The sequence below is a fragment of the Trachurus trachurus genome (genome assembly GCF_905171665.1).
Source record: "Trachurus trachurus genome assembly, chromosome: 23".
NCBI lineage: Eukaryota > Metazoa > Chordata > Actinopteri > Carangiformes > Carangidae > Trachurus > Trachurus trachurus.
In genome coordinates, this window is record NC_139912.1 from 3,672,420 (window position 1) to 3,695,820 (window position 23,401).

Sequence of the window (23,401 nt, forward strand, 5' to 3'; positions counted from 1 at the left end):
TATATCTTTTCACACAGAATCATAATTATAACCACTATAATAATAATCATAATCATAATAATAATAATAATCATCACTGAATGACTCCACAGGTTCAACCAGAGCCACACACACACACACATACAGAGTCGGCCATGTTAGAAACGACATCACCATGGTAACCAACATGACGGCTGACGGCGGCGAGGTGGTCGAGCTGCGTGTGAACGGCTCGGTGCTGCTGGAAAACAAGGAAAAGTGGAAAAAGGAAAAAGGAAAAAGGAAAAAGGAAAAAGAAAGGAATGTTTAAAATTTTTTCTTTTAAAAAGCAAGAAGCCACTCCCCCAGCGCGAAGACGGCCTAGCAGAGAGCATGATGGGAACCGTAGTTTAAATCTGGGCAGTTGATTGGACAGCCCTCCCGCCTCCCCAACCCCCCCCTCCCCCGTTATTTCCTGCAACTGCATCTTCATCATCATCATCATCATCATCATCATCGTCGTTGCTGTCGTCGTCGTCATTATCGTCGCCACCGCCGCAGTCTTTTGATGTTTGGTCTTAATGTTTCCAAGGCAACAGTCTCCATTAGACAGTGTGGTGAGGGGTAGAGGAGGGGAGGTGGGGGGGGGGGGGGGGGGGGGGGGGGTGGGGGTGGGATGGGAGATGTGGTCGTCATGGAAACAAGAGGTCAGAGGTGTGGGCTCCGATGTTGTTGATGATGGCATGTGGCTGTGTTAAAGGGGGCGTGGCCAGCTGGAAGATGTCCTGTGATTGGTTGGTTGGTTGGTTGGTTGTTTTTGTTGGTTGTTGGTTGGTTGTTGGTCAGATGAGCAGGAAACTGGAGAGAACAAGAGAGAACGAGTGAGTTTAAAGGGATAGTTCAACATTTTGGCAAATTGGCCCATTGCAATAATCGCTATAGTCATAGCTTGCAGTCGGTGCAAGCTATTTTTAGAACGGCGGAGCAGAGCCGTGAGCTGCTCAGAGCTACGCTACGGAGGCTAAGGGAATTTCTTGGTTTTCCTCATCAAACTCATCAAATACACAATCCAACAACTCCACAACGCTCTGGTGGACAAGTTGTGACCTGCACATTCACCACGCTATGAGATAATAACACAACGTTACCACACAGAGTTGTTTTAGAGGGAAATTCATGCAAAACCGCTGATGCACGTTGCCTTCAGGGACAGTTTTTCATCAAGCAGTCTCTGTATTTGCCTCTAAAACAACTCTGTCTGGTAACGTTGTGTTATTATCTCATAGCGTGGTGAATGTGCAGGTCACAACTTGTCCACCAGAGCGTTGTGGAGTTGTTGGATTGTGTATTTGATGAGTTTGATGAGGGAAACCAAGAAATCCCATAAGCCTCCGTAGCGTAGCTCTGAGCAGCTCACGGCTCTGCTCCGCCGTTCTAAAAATAGCTTGCAATGGGGCCAATTTGCCAAAATGTTGAACTATCCCTTTAAACAATAAGGACACGTGACGCAGTGTGTGCAGCAGTGTTGACACACAACACACACACACACACACCTACACACACACACACCTACCTGTCATTAGAGAAGCTGACAGGTCGACTTTTTACGAGTTTTCCCCGGAACTGGACTCTTCCTGTTGATCTGTCGCACAAGGTCGTAGAAGATCTGCACCGGAAAACACAACACTCAGATTTGTATTTTACACTTAATAATAATTATAACAATAATTTTATTTATATAGTGCACTTAAAAACACAAAGTTTACAAAGTGCTTGACAAAAACAACATATAAAGAAAACAGATTAGACCATAGGAGGCAACAGGCAAACAAGAGCCCAACTACAAATTAAGACCAGGATGCAGTTAATTAGATAAAATAAATAAAAGGGAGTATACATGGTTTTTAGGTATCAGTTTTTTCATAATAAATCTCTTTTAGATATTTACGATTTTTTCTTGTCTTATCGTATCTCATCTTTTTTTTAGTGATGTTTCTGTCTTCTGCCTTGTGTTTTTCCTTCTAGTATACGTGAATGAATGACAATAAAATGAACTCTGAACTCTGACTAAAAGGAGATAAGATGAGATACGATAAGATAAGATAAGAAAAAATGTGTTATAAAGAGTTAAAACAGAAGAAGAGATAAAATAAAGACAACAGTGACAGTGAATCTAAAAGGAGAATGGGGAACTAAACCAACTAAGGGAGCAACTCGAACGCATCATTTCTGGACTCCATGTAAATGCAAATAAAAAGCGGATTAGTTTGTGTGTGTGTGTGTGTGTGTGTGCACCTCGTTGACGTTGATCTTGCTCTTGGCCGAGGTCTCCAGGAAGGCGCAGGAGTTCCACTGGCGGGCGAGGCCGATGCCGGACTCCTTGGCCACCACGCGCTCCACCTCCAGGTCGCACTTGTTCCCCACCAGGATCATGGGAACCTGCGACCAGTCGACAGCAGCAAAGGTTTACGGTTAGAAAACAGTCGATTTCTGAGCTAGAAGCAAATAAGATCAATAAAGTTCTGTGTGTATTAATGTGTCGTTATGTGATGGATATTATCTTTTATGTGTTTTATTTTATTTCTTTATATTTTAATTTATGCATTAAAGCAGAGGTTAGCACAACGTGTTGATGCTTCATTTGAACATGTCAAAGTCACGTGACCACCGCTCGTTGTAGCAGTAAAATGACGACTTTGATGATTAATAATTAACTGCTTAAAGGGATAGTTCACCCAAAATTGAAATTTCACTCATTATCTACTCACCCTCCCTAGCGGAAGCTCCTCTTCCCAGAACCGGGAAGAGGAGCTTTGAGAAGCTTCCGCTACAAAACAAGCTTGAAATATAGACTTATTTAATATTTTCCGGAACAATTTCGCATTTCGGGGCTTCAATACAAGAGGGACATTACATACGAGCAGCATGGAGGTATTTGGATGTTTTTTGGTGTGTCTTTTTGTTACGAAGACAGTTGGTATCCATTTGCAACCGTTATATGGACATGCACTGCTACGCCGAGACCCCCTGTAACTCAGAGAAGCCACGGAGGACTCTGAAACTTCTCCCAGCCCTTAGTCCACATGAGGGGGAGGAGATAATGAGTGAAATTGAAATTTTGGGTGAACTATCCCTTTAAAAAAAGTTTTGCTTTTGTTTTTCTGAACTAAAAATGTCAACTTTCATTTATCAGGCAAAATAATAAATAATTGGCTCAATGGATAAATAATATAAATACGTATAAGATTTATTCATCATGTAGCAAACTGCAGTAGCAGGTTTTGACCAGCAGACGTCACTATTTCCTTAGTTTGTTTGGTTGAAACTTTTTCTTTCTGTTTCTGTGTGTGTGTGTGTGTGTGTGTGTGTGTGTGTGTGTGTGTGTGTGTGTGTGTGTGTGTGTGTGTGTGTGTGTGTGTGTGTGTGTGCGTGCCGTACGTCCTCGGTGTCCTTCACTCTGAGGATCTGCTCTCTGAGGTCCTGCAGGTCGTTGAAGGTGGACTGAGCCGTGATGGAGTAAACCAGAGCGAAGCCCTGACCGTTCTTCATGTAGAGGTCCCTCATCGCCGTGAACTGCTCCTACACACACACACACACACACACACACACACAGGTGTCAGGTCATCTCTCACACACACACATACACACACACACACACACACATACAGGTATGAGACAGACAGGTGGACCGGTCTTACTGTTCCTGCTGTGTCCAGGATCTCCAACATGCACTGTTGTCCATCGACCTCCACTTGCTGCAAAGACAAACACACAAATGTCAGATTTTCATTCTATTCACATAGTTTTATTTATATTTGATCACAAAAAGTGACTTAAACTTCACAGAAACAGAGAGCGTTCATTACTGTTCAGCAGTGACGGGAATAACGGCGTTATAAAATAACAGCGCTACTTTTTTCAGTAACAAGTATTTTTAAAAAGTGACTGTTTCCCCCGTTAAAACGCTGTGAAAATAAAATGTGCCATTATTTGAAATTAATAATAAGAAGCTCCTCTCTCTTCGTTGCAGGACAGAGAGAAACAGAAGATCTTTTATACCCACAACCATCAGACTTTTTAATTCTTCTGCAACTGGTCGATGAGCTGACAGACACATGAATTTATTATTAATGAATTAATAAAGTCATTCATATTCATATTCAGATTCGTGTTTATTTCAGTCCATGTGCGGAGGAATGCTGAGTGAGTTGGTTACTTCCAGATAAACAGGAGGTTGAAGGGAGGCGAGTCCAAGTAATGTGACATAGAGTTACTTTTCCTGGTAATTAGTTACTTTAATAACGTAGTAACCACCTCAGTTACTTTTTAAGGAAAGTAACTAGTAACTATAACTAATTTATCTTTAAAAGTAACATGTCCAACACCGTTATCCGTTCAGCTTGAGAAACAGATTCTGCTGGGTTTACAGATGTTTGTGTGGGTGTGAGGGGGTGTGGTGGATGAAACTTCCCCAGTTTATGACTCACATTCAGTTTTGTCAAATTTTGTGTTTAAATATGTAAATGAGGCCATATCTAATTGAATATGCGCTAATTTGCACATATTTCCAGAATAGAAATCTGAACAATGGATTAAGTTACTTTCAAAATTCTTGTTTTATTTTGTTGACATTAGAGTCAGAAGTTTTTACAGTGATATCTCTTTTTATCACTCACTTTTAAATGAGAAAATACTGTCACCAGCCCTAAAACAAAATCTAATTTCGCCATGTTTTTAGGAATAAAATGTTGTATAAATCAGGCTGTGAATAATATATCAACAATCCCCTCTGTAAAAACCTTCAGGATATAGAAAGGGATCAAACTGGAAGGTTTGGCATCTGTAAGTGCTGCTGAAGTGGAGATTTCTAGCTCAGAGTCTGAGGAAAAACTCATTTTGAGAAAACGGCCTTTAAAGACTTGTAGACTGTAAAATTCCATAGATTGTTGATGTGAATCGTACTTTTAGGATTGGTTGTGGATACGGAGGAAATGACCATTTTTGGAGCCTAAATCATTGTTCAGGAGAGATGATACCTGACATGACATGGGTCAGACTGACTTTTGGTGAATTTAGCAGAAATCTACCAACGAAAGAGACGAAATGAATGTGGATTTTCTACCATTTCTTTCCCTTTATTCTGAAAGAAGACATGTTTAGGAAGAAAAATAGCCCAAAAAACTGTGTTTTTGCCTGAAGTGTCTCGCCTTAAAGGGATAGTAGCATTTTTTAAAAGTGTGGTTGTATGATCTACAAATAGCCCCTAAGTACTTTAATTGCAGTAGAAGACTCTCTGCACTCCTCCCGTTAGCAACGCCAGCCCATAATAGCCCTGCCCAGAGATTTACAACATACAGTGTTGTGAACAGACCCAAAGAAACAGCCTATTTTCACGGCCTAAAAGAGGTTTTACGTGAAAAAAAAATACACAGTTCCATTGTTTGCTATAATATAATTTTTTCCAGCCCTTCAAAGTGCAGGAAAAACACAGTTTTTATTTGGACCTAACCAACTCACGTATCCCTCCGCCCAGGGTTAGCGCCCGCCGATCAGCAGTTGGTTAGGTCCAAATAAAAACGGTGTTTTTCCTGCACTTTGAGGGGCTGGAAAAAATTATATTTTAGCGAACAATGGAACTGTGTATTTTTTTTCACGTAAAACCTCTTTTAGGCCACGAAAATAGGCCGTTTCTTTGGGTCTGTTCACAACAATGTATGTTGTAAATCTCTGGGCAGGGCTATTATGGGCTGGCGTTGCTAACGGGAGGAGTGCAGAGAGTCTTCTACTGCAATTAAAGTACTTAGGGGCTATTTGTAGATCATACAACCCCACTTTAAAAAAAATGCTACTATTCCTTTAAATCACATGGTTTTTGTTGTTTAGGACGCTGTAACTTCTCACCTTCCTGTAGGAATCTTCTATCGTTGGGTCGTATTTCTCCACAAAGATTCCCTGAACGAACTGGACAGTCTGAAGACGGAGAGACAGAGACAGAGAGAGAGACAGAGAGACAGGCAGAGAGAGAGACAGGCAGTGAGATAAAGAGAAGTAGGCCAGTGGTGTTAATGGAGCTCTGTTCTCTTCTGTATTGGAACTCATTCGATTGGAATTAATGTGACACACTGACACATCTCCATTATATCATCTGGAGTAAAGCACTTCATTGTAGTGAGGGGTCACACCAGTGTGTGTGTGTGTGTGTGTGTGTGTGTGTGTGTGTGTGTGTGTGTGTGTGTGTGTGTGTGTGTGTGTGTGTGTGTGTGAGGACTGAAGACGCTCTGACATCAGTCTGAACAGAATTTTCCACAGTCACAGAAAATAAATCATCAATGGAGTCGGAACAAACTACATGTGAAAATATACTTTAAGATTAGATTAGATCAAATACACATTCATTCATTGAACTGAATCTAGAATAAATAAATAAAATAAAATAAAACAGAGATAATGCTTCTTACTTGGGGTGGGGGGGGGGAAAGAAAATGCTATTAATGTTCAATATATTTCATCGTATTTTATCCTTAAGATGAACAAATAAATCTTTCTCTAAAAAAAATAAAAGAAATAATAATACTACTACTTAAACAACATTGGGTTTTTACTACAACAATCTGTACAATAACTTATTTAGTAGTATTTTGTATATATCTTTATTTTATTCTTTTATATAGTATATGTATTAATAGTATATGCATATCTTTTGCACTAGAATATTTTAATTCATTCTATTTTATTTTATTTTATTTTATTTAAATTCTTAATTCTATTTTTATCCCTTTATCCCTTTAAATTATTTTTGGTACCTTTATGTTTGTACCTGACACCGAGACAAGTTCCTCCTGCTGTAAACGGACCTTTACTGCTCTTGGCAATAAAAACTAGGGCTGGGACGATATGCTTTTCTCCCGATTCGATTCTTCTACGATTTTTTGGATGGCGATTCGATTTAAATTGCGATTCTACGATATTGCCGATTCTCTCGATTTTTAGTCTTTAGCATTTTTAACATTTATCTGCACACAAATACTGTAGGAGCCTACAAATGAACATACTCCATTATAAAGTGAACTTAAACCCTTTTCAAAACCTGTACTCTCTGTATGTAAAAAAGGCGAACAAATGCACATTGCACAATATTAAAAAAAAAAATTCAAAATAAAAAAAAAATCAATTTTTTTTTTCAAAAAAATGAAGAAAATTCAAAAAAAAAAAAAAAAATTCATTTTTTCAAAAAATTCAAAAAACAAAATTCAAAAAAAAAACGATTTTTGAAATTTAAAAAAATCGATTTTTTTCTCCCACCCCTAATAAAAACAGTTCTGTTTATGATTAATTTGATTAAATTTTATCGTTGTTTGTCCTGTTACATGTTATTTTGTTTTATATATTTTGTACTTTTTTTTTATCACATTGTTAAAAATGTAAATAAAAAATTCTGGATAGTAAAAGATGAAATAAATAATCATCATAGTGTGTTTGTGTTGTGTTCGTTCTTCATCATATTTAACCCTGATCTGACACCGTATAATCAATACTGTTATTGATCTGTTATAAATACTGGTTGGTTTCATGCCGTGTGTGTGTGTGTGTGTGTGTGTGTGTGTGTGTGTGTGTGTGTGTGTGTGTGTGTGTGTGTGTGTGTGTGTGTGTGTGTGTGTGTGTGTGTTACTCACCAGAGCCGACTTTCCCACTCCTCCTGATCCTAAAACAACCAGTTTGTATTCACGCATCCTGACTGTGTCTGCTGGGAGAGAGAGAGAAGAGGTTACCAGGTTACTAATTTCACCGCCGGGCATCATCGCTACGGTGATAAGCCCCGCCCCCCCCTGCTGTCATGCACCTGGAGCTATGAAACTATCAATTACACACACACACACACACACACACACACACACACTTAACACACTTCCTCCCCTCTCGCTAGGAGGTAATAATTACCCAGCGTGCATCTGGCCTGGAGTTAATGAAAACAATGAGAAGGAGGTCACGTGATCACACAGCTGGTGGTGATGTCACAGCTACGGAATCCCACTTGGTTACTGTTGCTATGCGCACGTCGTTTTATGGCCTTTTTAAGGTTAAAGTTAAAGTTGGAGTTAGATTAAAAGTCAGGTTTAGTTTAATCAGGTTAACGTAAACCCTGGTCCTCACTGAGATACTAGTACAAACAGCTGAGTGTGTGTGTGTGTGTGTTGTCTCCATCATGTTGCTTCTTGTTGCTGCAACAACACATGATGAAGCATGACTGGTATGCACACACACACACACACACACACACACACACACACACACACACACACACACACACACACACACACACACACACACACACACACACACACACACAGAACCAAAATGTCCTCACTCACTTTCCGTCCTAACCCCCAGAAAACTATCGTCCACAAACAGATAGATAAACACACACACACACACACACACACTTATGGAGCCTCTCGTATCTGTTAAGGGTCTGCCAAGGTAACCGTGGTGATGAGATAAATGTGTGTGTGTGTGTGTGTGGTTAAGCAGGTGGTGTGTTAGGACCAAACAGTAACAACCTTCTGTAACTGACAAACTTCAGTGTGTTAGTTAACTTTACCCACAATCCTCTGTGTCGGACAATAAATAACCAACAAATGAAACATGAAACTGACTCTGACATCAACGATCAATGATTAATGATCAATAAGATTGATAATATGGATGGATAAGATCTTCAATAGCCGACAATACACTACGACTGTAACTAAAGAGTGCTGCAACAATTCATTGATTAATCGAACAAAAATCTATTATTAAAGTAGGGTGAAGTCAGGTAAAATGGGCCACTTTTTGGTAAACGATTAATAAGACCATCAAAAACGCTATGCATGAAATCCATTGATATTTTTAAAAATCGACATAGGTCTCTTAGATGTTTCTGTGTGAAAAAAAAATTAAAAAGTATAATTATTTTGGAATTATGAGAGTTAAAGTATCGGGATATTCCCTCTCGAGGTACGATGAAGGTTCAGGTAAAATGGGCCAGCCGTTCAGTTAAATTGGGCCACGAGAGAACAACACAGTAATTTTAGCAGAAATCATTTAAATTTTAATAATTAATTGACACTACTACTAAACTACAACACTAAACTTAACATTAACAGTGAATACATAAGAGGTTGAAGACATTTTTTAATCTTAAAATGCATTTTAAAATTACATGATCATGTTGTTGCTATGCTCTTTGTTAACTGACTATGTTATAGGCTCTTTTGCTGTGTGTGTATGTGTGTGTGTGGCATTATAGATGCCATTTTTTCCCCCACAGTGCTAATGGTACCATGAGTGGCACTGACCAACCTTGGATATATATCTAACTTTGAACATGTTTTGCACCCTCAATTTCTGTGTAACTTCAGTGTAAGACTGTGTTTTGTATGTGGCCCATTTTAGCTGAAATGCATGGCTCAATTTACCATGATGCATTAAGGTAAATTGAGCCACCCACAAAAAATGCATTTAAATTAAAAATAAGTAAGCTTAGCAAGAATTTTGCATTCTATCCAATGGGGGGAATCACAATGTGTATTATAAATCACATTTTTTATTGTAGATCTGTTTTTTTACGGAGTTATCAACCTTATCAGTTTCAAGTGAAATTTGTTTGCCAGGCCACTTTTCGCACACTTCTCCTCAGCAGGCTGGATATAAAGCATTGTCCCACCCACAACAGCAACCAGAGACCACTCAAATCAATTGTTTTTTTTTCAAGTACAGTTGTAGCAACAATTTGAAATCATTTACAGCCATTGCCTGTTAAAACTTAAAAAGCTAGGAGGCTCAAACCTTAACTGGCTCATTTTACCTGATGGCCCAATTTACCTGATGTCACCCTAACCCTCAACTATAATCTAATAATCAGTTTGAGTCGTTTTTTAAAGAAAAAAAGTCAAAATTCTCTGATTTCAGCTTCTTAAATGTGAATATTTCTGGTTTCTTTGTTCCTTTATGACAATAAACTGAGTTTGTGGACAAAACAAGACATTTGAGGACGTCAACTTGTGATTTGAGAAACACTGATTGATGTTTTTCAACATAACAACTCATCGATGAATCGTTTACATAATCAACAGGTTAATTGATAATAAAAATAATTGTTTTTTCAGCCCCTAGACTCATTACTGATGATTCTGCTCTTTGTTTTCTTGATTGATGAAACACCATTGGGATTTATAACTGTTTGTGTTGTTGTGTTTGACGTCCCACCCCACAGACAAACAGACCAATAAATACATGATCAAGGAGCAGGTTGGAACTAGAACAAGTTTCTATGTTTGCTTCAAATACCACGAATAAGATCAATTCATTATCAAAGTAGAGTTTAGGTTTTATATTTTATGTGACATCAACTTGTGTCACACTGAAGTTAAACAGTTTATTAAAAGGGTTAATATGATACTCTTAACATGCCTCTCTTAGCAACCACTTACCAACGCCATAGCAACCACGCCGAACATTCTAGAACTCCAAGAGGCACCTAGCAACAACTGGCAATCCCTCCCTTAGCAACACCGTAGCTGCCACTTTAAAGACTTAAAGGGACAACGAGGAGTTTCTATTCGGTTATAAAAAAGTCTCACGTTAATGTGGATGAATCTCCGCTACCCACACTTGTTAATGGGCCCATTTTCGATAAATATATCGTTCTGTCTCTATCGTTATTTTGTTATTATTAGTGGTGGCGGAGATGCTGGTCGAGCCGACCAGCGTTTTTTACTTTCGGTTTCGCAACGAGTCATGAGAATAACACAGCCGAATCGCCGTTTATGGTGGGAACTACGACGGTATGTGAACCTCTTTGAACCTCTGACTTTAATTCTTGATGAATGAAAACATGAGTCTGTCTTGCGCCGGTCAAAATAATTTTACGGTGCGCGCGGAGGCTCATAAATGTAGTGTGAAAACGCTTTGCTTTTCCAAAACTCCTCGTTGTCCCTTTAAGCTGCGTTCACATGGAGTCCACCTTACATTATTAAGTAGCTAAATATGCTACTGTACGTCATCTTTTCTTTTTTTTTATCTTTGGCCACTTTTTTAAGTCGTCCTCACACCTCACAATATTAGTAGGCAGCGGTATTATGATATTGTCTCCTTTGAGTTGTAAAAGGTGGTGTTTTATGTCTCTAACGCTCGCAGAAAGTGGATTAGCACGTACTGTTAGCATGTAAACAAACGCGACTTCCAGTTCGCACCGGAAGTTGCGCCCATAATTCCCGCAAGGCATCATGGGGGCTAGGAATAAGGTGGTACCGAATTAACTAAGAAAACAGAAAACAATGTGAAAACTTTCAAATAAACCGCTAACAGTAATGAAGACCGCTAGCAACCACTGCTGTTAGCCAATGGCTCACTGCTACTTCCGGTGCTGACCGGAAGTTCCACCCATAACCGTTTCTACAGTAACGACCCCAGGAATAAGGTGGATACCACCAACTTATCAACAGGAACAGGAAATAATAACATTTACATTAGAGTTACGATTATTTTCATTATCAATTACCTGTCGATTATGTAAACGATTAATCAATTAGTTGTTCTGTCAATAAAATGTTGAAAAACATCAATCAGTGTTTCTCAAACCACCAGACGACGTCCTCAAATGTCTTATTTTGTCCACAAACTCAGTTTATTGTCATAAAGGAACAAAGAAACCAGAAATATTCATATTTAAGAGGCTGGAATCAGAGAATTTTGACGTTTTTTCTTAAAAAACTACTCAAACAGATTACGTGATTATAGTTGAGGATTAATTTAATAATCGATTATTGTTTGATGAATTGGTGCGGCTCTAATTTAAGTCCGACAGTAGAAACTCAATGAATCTGCCAAATATTTGACGACTTACTGGATGAGTCTCTTCTGTGGTAAAATGCTGATGAGCCGGTTCCTCATCGATCGGCTGTTTACTGATATAACTCACTGTCATTAAAGTGGGCGTGGCTCAAACCTGGAAGCTGACGTATGATTGGACCATTTCCAGCGTCGGCGCTGCCCAGTGGTGACACAGAAAACACAACCACTAACAACAACAACAACAACAACTGTGATCTACTCCGTCAGCCTGCGACACCCAACAAGACTCGTCTTCACGTCTCTGCAGCCGCTGTAACATCCTGGTAACCATGTGTCAACACCCTAGCAACCACAACCCAGAGAGATGACCACCTTAAATAACCAACACGCTGCCGAGCCCGAGCCTGTATCTCATATACTCGTTCTCGCTTTTGCCCGATTGTGACAGGAAACCAGTGCGAGCGCGTTTACACCTTTAGAGTTAATGATCCCTATCTAACCAATGAGGAAGTGCGACAGGAAGGCGTTCACATCTGGAGACGGAGCCGCCCAGCTGTTTCTGCTGCTGTTTCTGCTGCTGCTGCCGAGAGCCAAGAGCCAGGGATTCAGGCAGAGATGAAACTCAGCGCCCGGAGGGTCTGAAGACTCGGTCTGTCTTCAGCGTGATGCAACAAGTCCCAGCGCGTCGAGGGACTGACAGGAAGTCACCGAGCCGACGCCGAGAAACTCTCTAACTCTCCTGCTACAGACCAACCACAGCTCTACACTCTGTCTGTACCTCACACTACAACCATGTCCAGCTTCTGTCCACACAACACAACACAACACAACACAACACAATACAACACAATACAATAAGAAGCTCATCCTCATTTCCTCACTTTCATTTACAAGTTAAAAGCAGCAGATCTCTCTATCTCTCTCTCTCTGTGACAGCGTCGCTGCTATTTCTGTTTTTCCTCTTCAAACACAACCAAGAGGTTCTGAGCCGAGGGACTCGACTGTGACAGGTCGTAAAGATCCAACCGTTTACCTTCACTGTCGCTTATTTGTCTGACTGAATGTCTGCGTGTGGCATCACTGCGGCAACGACAACGTTTTCTGTAGCCTCCCAGTCATCAGCTTTAAAGCTGTACAGAAAAGAAACATGAATTTGAGCCCACTCTGGGTCATAAAATTAGTGTAATAACTCATCTATCAGACGACGTCGCCCAAACTTTGTGCAAAAGCAGAAGTAAGCGCAATATTTGTGTTAATATAAGTCTTAAATAGTTCTATCTTCCGACAGCAATCACTTCTATAGAGTGTTTGGTCCGAAACACGGGTCTGTCAGTCCCTCTGCTCTGCTGTAAGCCGAGGAGAAAACTTTCCTTGTATCCTACAACCTTTATCCAATGAGGAGAGAGAACGGCATAAAGGGGCGGTCCTCTCTGTGTGTGCAGCCAAGGGATGCGCCTGAATGTGGTGACGTAGGGACGAGGGCGGGGACTGCTAACTCCATCTGCTGACAGGAAGTTAGCCAAAACCACCGGATCGCTTACTTCTGCTTTAAATCTGGGATGAAAGTGTGGTATTTTTTTTCCGCATTGGATAATGCAGACGCACGAATTATACGTCACATTGCTCACGATTCATCAGCCACTGATATTGGATCCCTCATCCGTCAATCAAACGTCTGAGACACACACACGGAGCTCGGTCTCGCCTCAAGCTTTGAATAGCCCGCTCGATAACAACCAATCAAATTTGTTTTCCTTACTCGGGTAAACTCGTGTTGCAACTCGGCGCGACAAACAGGACGAACAGCCATTTCTGTACACCTTTAAATATATAGAGAGTGAAGCTCACCATGGGTCCTCAACTCGGAAAAAATCTCCATGTTAAGTGAATGGGACTCAAAATTGTATTTTGCGATCCGATTGAATCACACTACATTTATGAGCCTCCGCGCACCGTGAAATTCTTTGACCGGCGCAAGACAGACTCATGTTTTCATTCATCAAGAATTAAAGTCAGAGGTTGGAAGACGATCACATACCGTCGTAGTTCTGACCATAAACGGCGATACGGCGGCGTTATTCTCATGACTCGCCACAAAACCGAAAGTAAAGAAACGCTGGTCGGCTCGCCCAGCATTTCCACCACCACTAATAATAACAAAATAACGATAGAGACAAAACGATATATTTATCTAAAATGGACCATTAACAAGTGGTAACGTAGATTCATCCACATTAATGAGACTTTTTTATAACCAAATAGAAACTCCTCGTTGTCCCTTTAACCTTTAAAACATCACATTTCATGACAAGAAATCAGCAGTTTATTGTAAAATGGCAACGAAAGAATATATTTAGTGTGAAGACGCTCTACGGACTACAGGTGTCCCACAAAAAATACGTCACCAACAGACACGGGAAATGGCGGTTTCTGGTTTTCTTCAGAATTTTATTCTACAATAGTTTTACAACAAACTGAAGCTGGTTTCTCTTCATGAAACACGATGTTTTAAACAGGTAGAGGTCATATTTTTTTCTCATGACACAATTCAATCGGATCACGAAATAAAATTTTGACTCCCGTTAATAACATGGAGATTTTTTCCGAATTGAGTTCCCATGGTGACGGTCGGTTACTTCCTGCTTCCGCTTCGGCCTCTCTATTGATAAATATTAATATATTAGATTGTTTACAACTACTTCCGGGTAGAAAACCAGCATTCGAACAGTAGTGACGGACGAGAGTTTCGCTATATATATATACTTTTTCACGTCACTATATCACCGTTTAGACTAATCTGATGTTTGTAAAGTTTATAAAACCAATGATTGGACAAACATTACTATTTACGTGTGCACATTTTTGTAATTAGTCATGGTTATCAGAGATTAGCTGGGCTAACGGTTAGCTACCTGTTTAACTTTAATAACTCAGTGACTCAATAAACGGTCCATGAAAAAATATTTTCTCCAGCGGATATCTTAGTTACAACATGACTGAGCTAACTGGAGTAGTTTCATGTCGTGTCCCACAACAGGAGGGTTTTAACAGCTGACGTCCTGGTGTTAACAGTTAGCTTAGCTACCGCCGTTAGCTTAGCTACCGCCGTCAGCGGTCCCTGTCAGCTGAGCCACTGATGCTTTCTAGACACTGTGATTCCCCCCAACTGAATAAATCCAACACATAGCAACACAAAACACACACACAGAAATAGTAATGTTTCTTCAATCATTTCAGATTTGTCTAAACGGTGATAGGGCGTGAAAAATATGATATATATAGCTAAACTCTCGTTCGTTACTACTGATCTCATTCAAATTACGTGCTGGTTTTCTACCCGGAAGTAGAATGTAAACAACAAGGAGATTCGGTCTATTGATAAATATTAATCAACACATTAGGTTTAAAACAAATCATCACAGTCAGAGTAGGAAGTCTTCCTTTTCTTGGATGTGATATGACTAGTATGATACACTTCACTTAGCAACCACCTAGCAACACCTTAGCAACCGCCCCGAACATTCTAGAACTCCCACGAGGCGCTTAGCAACAACTGTTTGGTTTTTCACATGAAAATGGAAATAGTGGACACACATTATTATTAACTCCACTAACTGTTCAATGTTGTAAGTCATTTGTGTTAATTCAGTAGTAGTGAGTCAGTATCACAACTTTAAGTGTCAAAAAATGTTCCTAGTGACAGTTTGACTTCACTATAGATCATATTATTGTCATTTTACTGGTGAAACCGGTGTCAAAGCAGCTTCTTCCTGTTGTGTTCAGGGTCAGTGGGAGTTCACCTGCATCTGTTTTATATCAGACTGTAAATGACTGGTGGTGATAGATCCACCGGCTGATTCGCTTTCATCACATTTTCTTTAGAAACACTGAACTGAAATGTCGTCATTATTACCCAGAAATCACAGCGACATGTTCACCATGTTTGTTTCAGTCCAACCAACACCCGTCACTTTTCTGATTTCAGCTTCCACAACACAGAGTGAGGAAATAACTCCTACAGATAAAAGATAGAAGTGTTTTAATCTTTTTCCAGAAAAAAATCATGTTGAAGCTTCTCAAATCAAAGAGTTTGCTTCTTTTCTCTGTCGTGTGTCTTTAAATAAATCTATAATGTTGTGTTATCGACTGTCACCTTTGACCCTGGGAGGTTGTGACCTGTATTTTAATGCTATTTCATAAACTAAAAGGTTAATAAATGAATATAACATACATAGAATCAACATATTCACAACAGAACATCTTCATTTCCCTGATTGCACACATTCAATGCAGAACTAGATTTTGCAACAGTGTGTGTCTGTCTGTGTGTGTGATAGTAGCACTTTAACTGAAGTAGAAGATGTGGATACTTCCTCTGGTCGTGCACTTGCCTACACACACAGAGAGAGAAGCTGTATATTTGATCTGTAGGCTGCTGTATAATGAACAGGCCGGTGTTAAGTACAGTACTGCTTTTTCCCAGAAGACATCAAAGGCAGCACGATGTTAATCTGCTAAAGTAAAGTTGTTGGAGGAGAAAGATGGACACACACAGAGACAGATCCCTGAGTCAACCACAACTAGGTGGGGCCTGTCAATACCAAGTGTGTGTGTGACTGTGTGTATGTGTGTATGTGTGTGTGTGTGTGTGTGTGCTGCTGACAGTACAACAGAGGAATAAAACCAAGCCTTGTCTATACCCTGCACACACACACACACACAGACAGGTAGACAGACAGAAAGACAGATAGACAGGTTCCTCCAAACTCTTCAACTCTGCAGTTTGTTCAGTTACTTCCTCTGTTTTGTGTTTTTTCTTTCTTTCTTTCTTTCTCTCTTTCTCCTCCTCCACCTCCTCCAGCAGCAGCAGCGGGAGTTCCGCAGCTCCGTGGCCGCCTCAGAACGCTCCCTCCCCGGCCAGCGCTGGCAGCAGGCCCCGCTGCTGCTGCTGCTGCTGCTGGAGGAACCGGAGAGACAAGCCGAGGAGCTACCTACCTACCGACACTACAGACAGACAGACAGCCGCCATGATGCCACCCAGCTGTCTGTCTGTGTCAAACACACACTCTATTATTATTATTATTATAGGCTATTATGATTATTATGATTATTATTATGAGCATAAACGGAGCTGCTGTCTGTCTGTATCCCTCCGCCCGTCTATCTGTCTGTCTGTCTGTTCGCTCGCTTCCGCAAACCAAACCCAGCCCAGCTCGGCTCAGCACCGGCCTGTCTCCCTCCCTCTCCCCCGTCTCTCCCTCCCTGACCCTGGGTGTAGCAGTGTCAGTAGCTGCCCCCCCCTCCCAAACCCCACACCCACCGGCCCCCCAGGTTAACCTACAGCTATAATATGATGGAGGGAAGGAGGAAAAGAAAAAGGGAGAGAAAGGAGAAGAGAAAGGAAGCGGCTACTCACAGTCATCCACCAACCCGTCCGCTCCACTCCGCTTCGCTCTCTCTCTCTCTCTCCCACTCTGTGTGGATGTCACTCGACCAGAGCCGCTCCCTCCTGCCGCCGCCGCGATGACGTCAAGCTCGACGCAGCGAACGACGACGTTTCCTGTTTGGTCTTTCAAAATAAAATACATGAAAAGGAAAAAAACTGGAACACTAATAAGTACAAAAAGTAAAGCGTCTATATCTATGAATAATGTACATGAGATAATTATTGAAAAGTCTTATTTTAAACCGTAAAAACACATCATTATTTATGTCTAGAATATAATTTGAAATATAATATATAAATTAGCGACAGATTATACTGACACCTTAAAGTGTTAATGTGAAAATTGATTACTAAAAAAAAAAAAAAACATTTAACAGTTACAGTCAAATTATATTTTATTTGATTCTATTTGCTCTTGCTTTTAACTCTGTTTTTAGTGTTTTGTTTGTTTTTATTCTGTCTTATGCTTCTTTTTTTAATGTTTTGTCTTTATACAAGCACATTGAGTTGCCTTGATATGAAATACGCTATATAAATAAAGATGCCTTGCCTTGCCTTGTCTTGCCTTGCCTTGCAGAAAAACTACCGATAAATTTACATGAGATCTTTATAAATTAAATGAATTTGTTAATATATTAGTAATCATTAATGCAATTAAATGAAAAGATCAAATTCAGACTTGTTTTCAGGATAAAAAATGTTTTGTTAACAACAAAACTGATGAATAAAAATGGGGGAAAATCTTTACCTACCTTTGATTCTTCATTTTCGCATTCTATTTGTATTTATCTCTTCATGATATTTATCCTTCTTCTTTTCTTTTCTTCTTTCATTTTATTATGAAATTTACTAACTTTATTACCATTATCATATATATATATATATATATATATATATATATATATATATATATATATATATATATATATATATATATATATATATATATATATATATATATATGTGTGTGTGTGTGTGTCTTGTTTTGTTCTTGTCTCTTCTCTGTTTGCCTATTTGAAGTCTTGTTGGTATGATATTGTTATTTGTTAGTCACCCACGTTGCACCCTTGTAGTTTGTCCGTAGTAGGCCTAACTGTATGTCTTTTCACTATATGGCACTATTAATAAAAAATAAAAAAAAATAGGGGAAAAAAAGTTTTTTTGTAATGACGAAAACTATAGTTGACAAAACATTGTAATAATTAGTTGTTGTTCAAATACTGTATATTATTAACTTTCAACTATTATTGAAATAACAGTTACACAATCATGTTAATTATTCATATACCAAGCGTAAACTAAAAATAGGCTACATGATTGAAATTAAGATATCAACATTTTTATAGCACCTAAATCTAAAAGCTTATATTAGTATATGACGTTCATAACACACCTAGAACCGTTTTCTTCACTGTCATGATCCTGTTGAAGTCTTTGAGCTTTTATTCTGACAGCGGTCTACACTCACTTCCGGCTTCGCTCTAACTTCGTCACAGTTTGGCTCATGTCTTTTTTTTTCGTGACGTTTCAGCCTCGCGCTCAGCTGCTTCCCGCTTCCTGCACAGTAGAAACATGAGAGATTCTTCTTTTTACTTCTCTAGTGTGTTTTATTTTTAATTTCTTATTTTTTTTATCTTTAGTTTTACCAGGGAAAAAAAGCAAAACGTCACTTCCACTGCTCTGTGACATCATCCATCCATTGTTGCTGCCTTGCCTTAGCTTAAAAATATATACAAATCTCAAAAATAAAATAAACTCTTCTCAAAAATGACATTTTTTAACTAACAAACATTTTTTTTTGTCTTTTCTAAGGTGTAATAATGATTCAGTTTGTGTCACATGACGCTGCAGTACCAGGTGTGGCCACTTCTACGTCAGAGTCATGTCACATAAAAGTCTGGTGCTAATGGTTAAGTCTTCAACCTAACGAACATTACTAAGAGAAAACAGTGAAATTAGCAATAAATTAACATTAAATTAACACTTTTATCAGCTTTTTTTTGTTCTCTGACAGTGAACGTCACCTCAGAACAAACTCATGAGCGCCCCCCGACTACAGGGACGTCACCTGGCTGCCATTTTGAATTAATTTTATTTATTTATTCATTTATATTTGTAATTTAGTGTAAAACACAATGGTTTGAATTTAACTTTTACTTCATCTCAGTCAGACCACAGTGATGTCAGACGTGTCACAGGACCCTCACAGCGCGTTGCTATGGTGATGTCATGTGATATAACTCAGCTGTAATAAGAGTCCCACTGTCATCAGCTGGGTCAAAGGTCAACGTGACATTAGTTACCAAAACATTATAGCTATAATAACGATAGAAAAAGAGCGTGTTAATATCTGTTGTGTTGTGTTGTGTTGTGTGTAGAGTTGCTGTAAAGTCAGAGAGTGGCGGAGCGTGTCGGAGCGTGTTGGTGGGAACACGCCTAGACACACACACACACACACACACACACACACACACACACACACACACACACACACACACACACACACACACACACACACACACACACACACACACACAGAGAGAACATTTACTAGTCAGACTCAGTGCTGTGAAGCCACACCCAGGTGAGAGCAGAGCCACCCATACAGCTTCCCTTTCACTGACACACACTTCCTCTATGTGTTAGTGTGTTAGTGTGTGTATTTAAGTGTAAAAGTTATGGTCTTTATTAAGTAGAAGCTCTTTATTAGGATTGTTACAGTTACATTTATGAGAATTATAAAAACCCACAGTGAGAAAACAAACTAGACTATTAAAAAAAAACTAAAATAAATGTGGTGCGTTACTTGTTTTCACAATTGTATTAAAGGGATAGTTCAACATTTTGGCAAATCGGCCCATTGCCATAATCCCTATAGTCATAGCAGTAGGTTTGTTACCTTTAATTGTCGGTGCAAGCTATTTTTAGAACGGCGGAGCAGAGCTGTGAGCTGCTCAGAGCTACGCTACGGAGGCTCATGGGATTTCTTGGTTTCCCTCATAAAATACACAATCCAACAACTCCAATGTAGCATTGAATTGGTAGGAATTTAAATGCTAGCGTGTCATTTGTAACAAAAAATAAAAAAAAAGATTAAAATTAACTTAAACATTCGGTATCGATGACACTTCCCCTGTTGGATTAATAATTGGTCATATTTTAATAGATATTTAAAATATTGTATAATTAGTAATGTATATTTATATATAACTATATTTGATTTTACACATTCATAGTGTTGTGAAATTGATTAATGCATAATAATCGCGACTTTTGTACATTACATTTTATTTGCTATTGCTATTTTGATATGTATAGTTTGTTCTTCATATTTTGCTATTTTATTATGTATAGTTTGTTCTTTATATTCTTATACTATATGTTGTTATCGTCACTGTGTGTCTGTGTAATGCTGCTGCTGCACTGTAATTTCCCAGCTTGGGATCAATAAAGTATATCTATCTATCTATCTATCTATCTATCTATCTATCTATCTATCTATCTATCTATCTATCTAGCTAATTGTAATACCGTGATTATTTCTCTGACAATAATCGTACCAAGAAAATCTATAATCGTGACATTTTGCAGCTCTAGTGTGGCCGTTTTGTGTCTTTTCAGTCGATTGCCGTCTCATTCCTTCTTAATTTTGCGTCTTTGTGCTCATTTGATTGACTTTCCCCAACAACGAGAAATAAATATAATGAAACTTTGAAGTTCGGCCGCCGTAGAGGAGGAGGAGGAGGAAGAGGAGGTTTCTTCTCTTGTGTCTTTAAACGCAGCATCGCCGCTCCATCAGAGCAGAATAAATTACTTCACTTCAAAGAGAGGGAGAAACAATCATCAGCATGTCAATGATCAGCCACACACACACACACACACACACACACACACACACACACACACACACACACACACACACACACACACACACACACACACACACACACACACACACACACACACAGGGTGAGTGTATACAAACTCATCTGTTCACCTGTTGCCAAGAGACCAGATGAATGAGCATCATTTGCTCTGTTTGCCGCGGCGTCGACGCAGCCAATCAGAGCGAAGCAGGAAGTCTGAACCTGGACGGGTGGAGATAAGAGGTTTCCATGGCAGCAGCAGCAGGAGCAGCAGGAGATCAGTGCATCCAGGTGGACAACAGGTGAGTGTGTGGCGCCCCCTGCTGCAGCTGGACTGTCACAACTTAAAGGGATAGTTCAACATTTTTTGGGAAATTCTCCTATCGCCATAACCCCTATAGTCACAGCAGTAGGTTCATCACCTTTAATTATTGGAGGCTCATGGGATTTCTTGGTTTGCCTCATCAAACTCATCAAATACACAATCCAACAACTCCAAAACGCTCTGGTGGACAAGTTGGGACCTGTACATTCACCACGCTATGAGATAATCATGTAACATTACGAGACATGAAGCAAATACTCAGAACTACAGCGACCCTTTAATTTACAGGCCGTTAATTACGTGATAATGTCAAGAAATAGCCAAGAAATAACAGTCAATTAATTTCATAGTAATGTCAGGAAATATAGCCAAGAAATAACGATTGATTGCACAGAAATAGCCCAAAAATATCGGCCAATTGCAATGACTTGGGGGAGAAAAATTCTGGCCTTTCCCAAAAAATTCAAAACATGAAAAACATGTGAAATCTTTTGCCTTTATGAAGAAAAACATGACATTACTATGAAATTGGGCGTTATTTCTAGACTATTTCTAGACATTATGACGCAATTAATTGTAATTTCTTGACATTATCACGTAATTAACGGCCTGTAAATTAAACAGTTATCGGAACTACTTGCGCTTTTGAAATCCCTCCGCCCAGCAGCCGTGTCTGGAATGTAGTTCCGGCTGCATTTCCCTCTAAAACAACTCTGTCTGGTAACGTTGTGTTATTATCTCATAGCGTGGTGAATGTGCAGGTCACAGCTTGTCCACCAGAGCGTTGTGGAGTTGTTGGATTGTGCATTTGATGAGTTTGATGAGGGACAGGGGACCTGTACCGTTCACCTCCATTGTGTTCACTGAGCAGCTCGCGTCTCTGCCCCGCCGATCCCAAAACAACATGCACCGATAATTAAAGGTAACGAACCTACTGCTACGACTATAGGTATTATGGTGAGAGGATTTACCAAAAATGTTGAACTATCCCTTTAACATGTTGCAGAGTTGGCTGTTTTCTGTGAACCCATAATGTACGAGATGTGGTTACTTTCTGTTCTAAATTGAGGCAGATTTATGAAGGTTTATTTATTTATTCATGATGTGTCAGAGATAACGACAGTTTCAGGAAGTGAAGGTCACAGTGCATGTGTGTGTGTGTGTGTTTGTTTATATTTGGCCGCGTTGTGGCTTAGAGGAGTGTGTTAAATACCAGAATATCTACAGGAAACTCACTGTATGATTCATCCTCTGAGGAACAGAAACACTGAAGTTGCTGGGTTTTTTTAATCGTTTTTTAAAGTCTGGTCTCTTCTCCTCTGTGTCTCTAACCCTCCTCTCCTCCATGTGCATTTGTTTCCAACAACGAAGCCGCTGAGAAATCAGTCCATGGAGCGGTGGATAACGTTATTTATCATCTACCATGTTACCATGTGTATATCTGTGTAGTCTTATCTGTCATCAACAAGAGATTACGGGTTACGGGTTAGCGTGTTACGTTTGTGTGGCGGTGTCGCCATGGAGACGAGAGCTGGGACACCGGGTCGGAGGCTCTGATCTTACAAGGTTGGTTTTCAGCCACGAGACGCTCCATTCTCCCTGGAACTAGTTACAAGGCATAGATTTAACCAGAACTAGGACTCTGGAGCTGATTAATTAAGGTAGAAATCCTGCATCGTTCGAGATTTTCTGGTAAACCTTTAATTTACAGGCCGTTAATTACGTCATAATGTCAAGAAATAGCCGAGAAATAACGGTCAATTTCATAGTAATGTCATGTTTTTCATGCTTTGAATGTTTTGGGAAAGACCAGAATTCCTCTACGCCAAGTCTTTGCAATGGACCGTTATTTCTGGGCTACTTCTACGCAATCAATCCTTAACTCACTTTTATCAATTTCCCTTTGCCTTCCCTTTTCCTAATGTAACTAGATTGTATTGTACTTGTTGCCGATTTTATTGTATTCTATTT

General features: G+C 39.6%; 1 protein-coding gene across 2 annotated transcripts; it reads right to left on the reverse strand.

The window, feature by feature from the left end:
• Positions 1–17,284, reverse strand: LOC311006754 (ras-related protein Rap-1b). 2 transcript variants are annotated; one of them, XM_083999688.1, is made up of 8 exons: positions 17,210–17,284; positions 7,632–7,699; positions 5,860–5,928; positions 3,657–3,713; positions 3,397–3,537; positions 2,254–2,397; positions 1,532–1,624; positions 1–816 (listed from the first exon to the last, which is right to left on the reverse strand). In XM_083999688.1, exons 2-7 carry the CDS (start codon positions 7,686–7,688, stop codon positions 1,538–1,540), a joined length of 555 nt encoding a protein of 184 aa, XP_083855814.1. In that variant the 5' UTR covers positions 7,689–7,699; positions 17,210–17,284; the 3' UTR covers positions 1–816; positions 1,532–1,537. The 2 variants fall into 2 exon arrangements, with proteins under 2 accessions (XP_083855814.1, XP_083855813.1); XM_083999687.1 differs by having other exon boundaries at positions 7,632–7,702; positions 17,210–17,267.
• Positions 17,285–23,401: the final 6,117 nt, after the last annotated feature.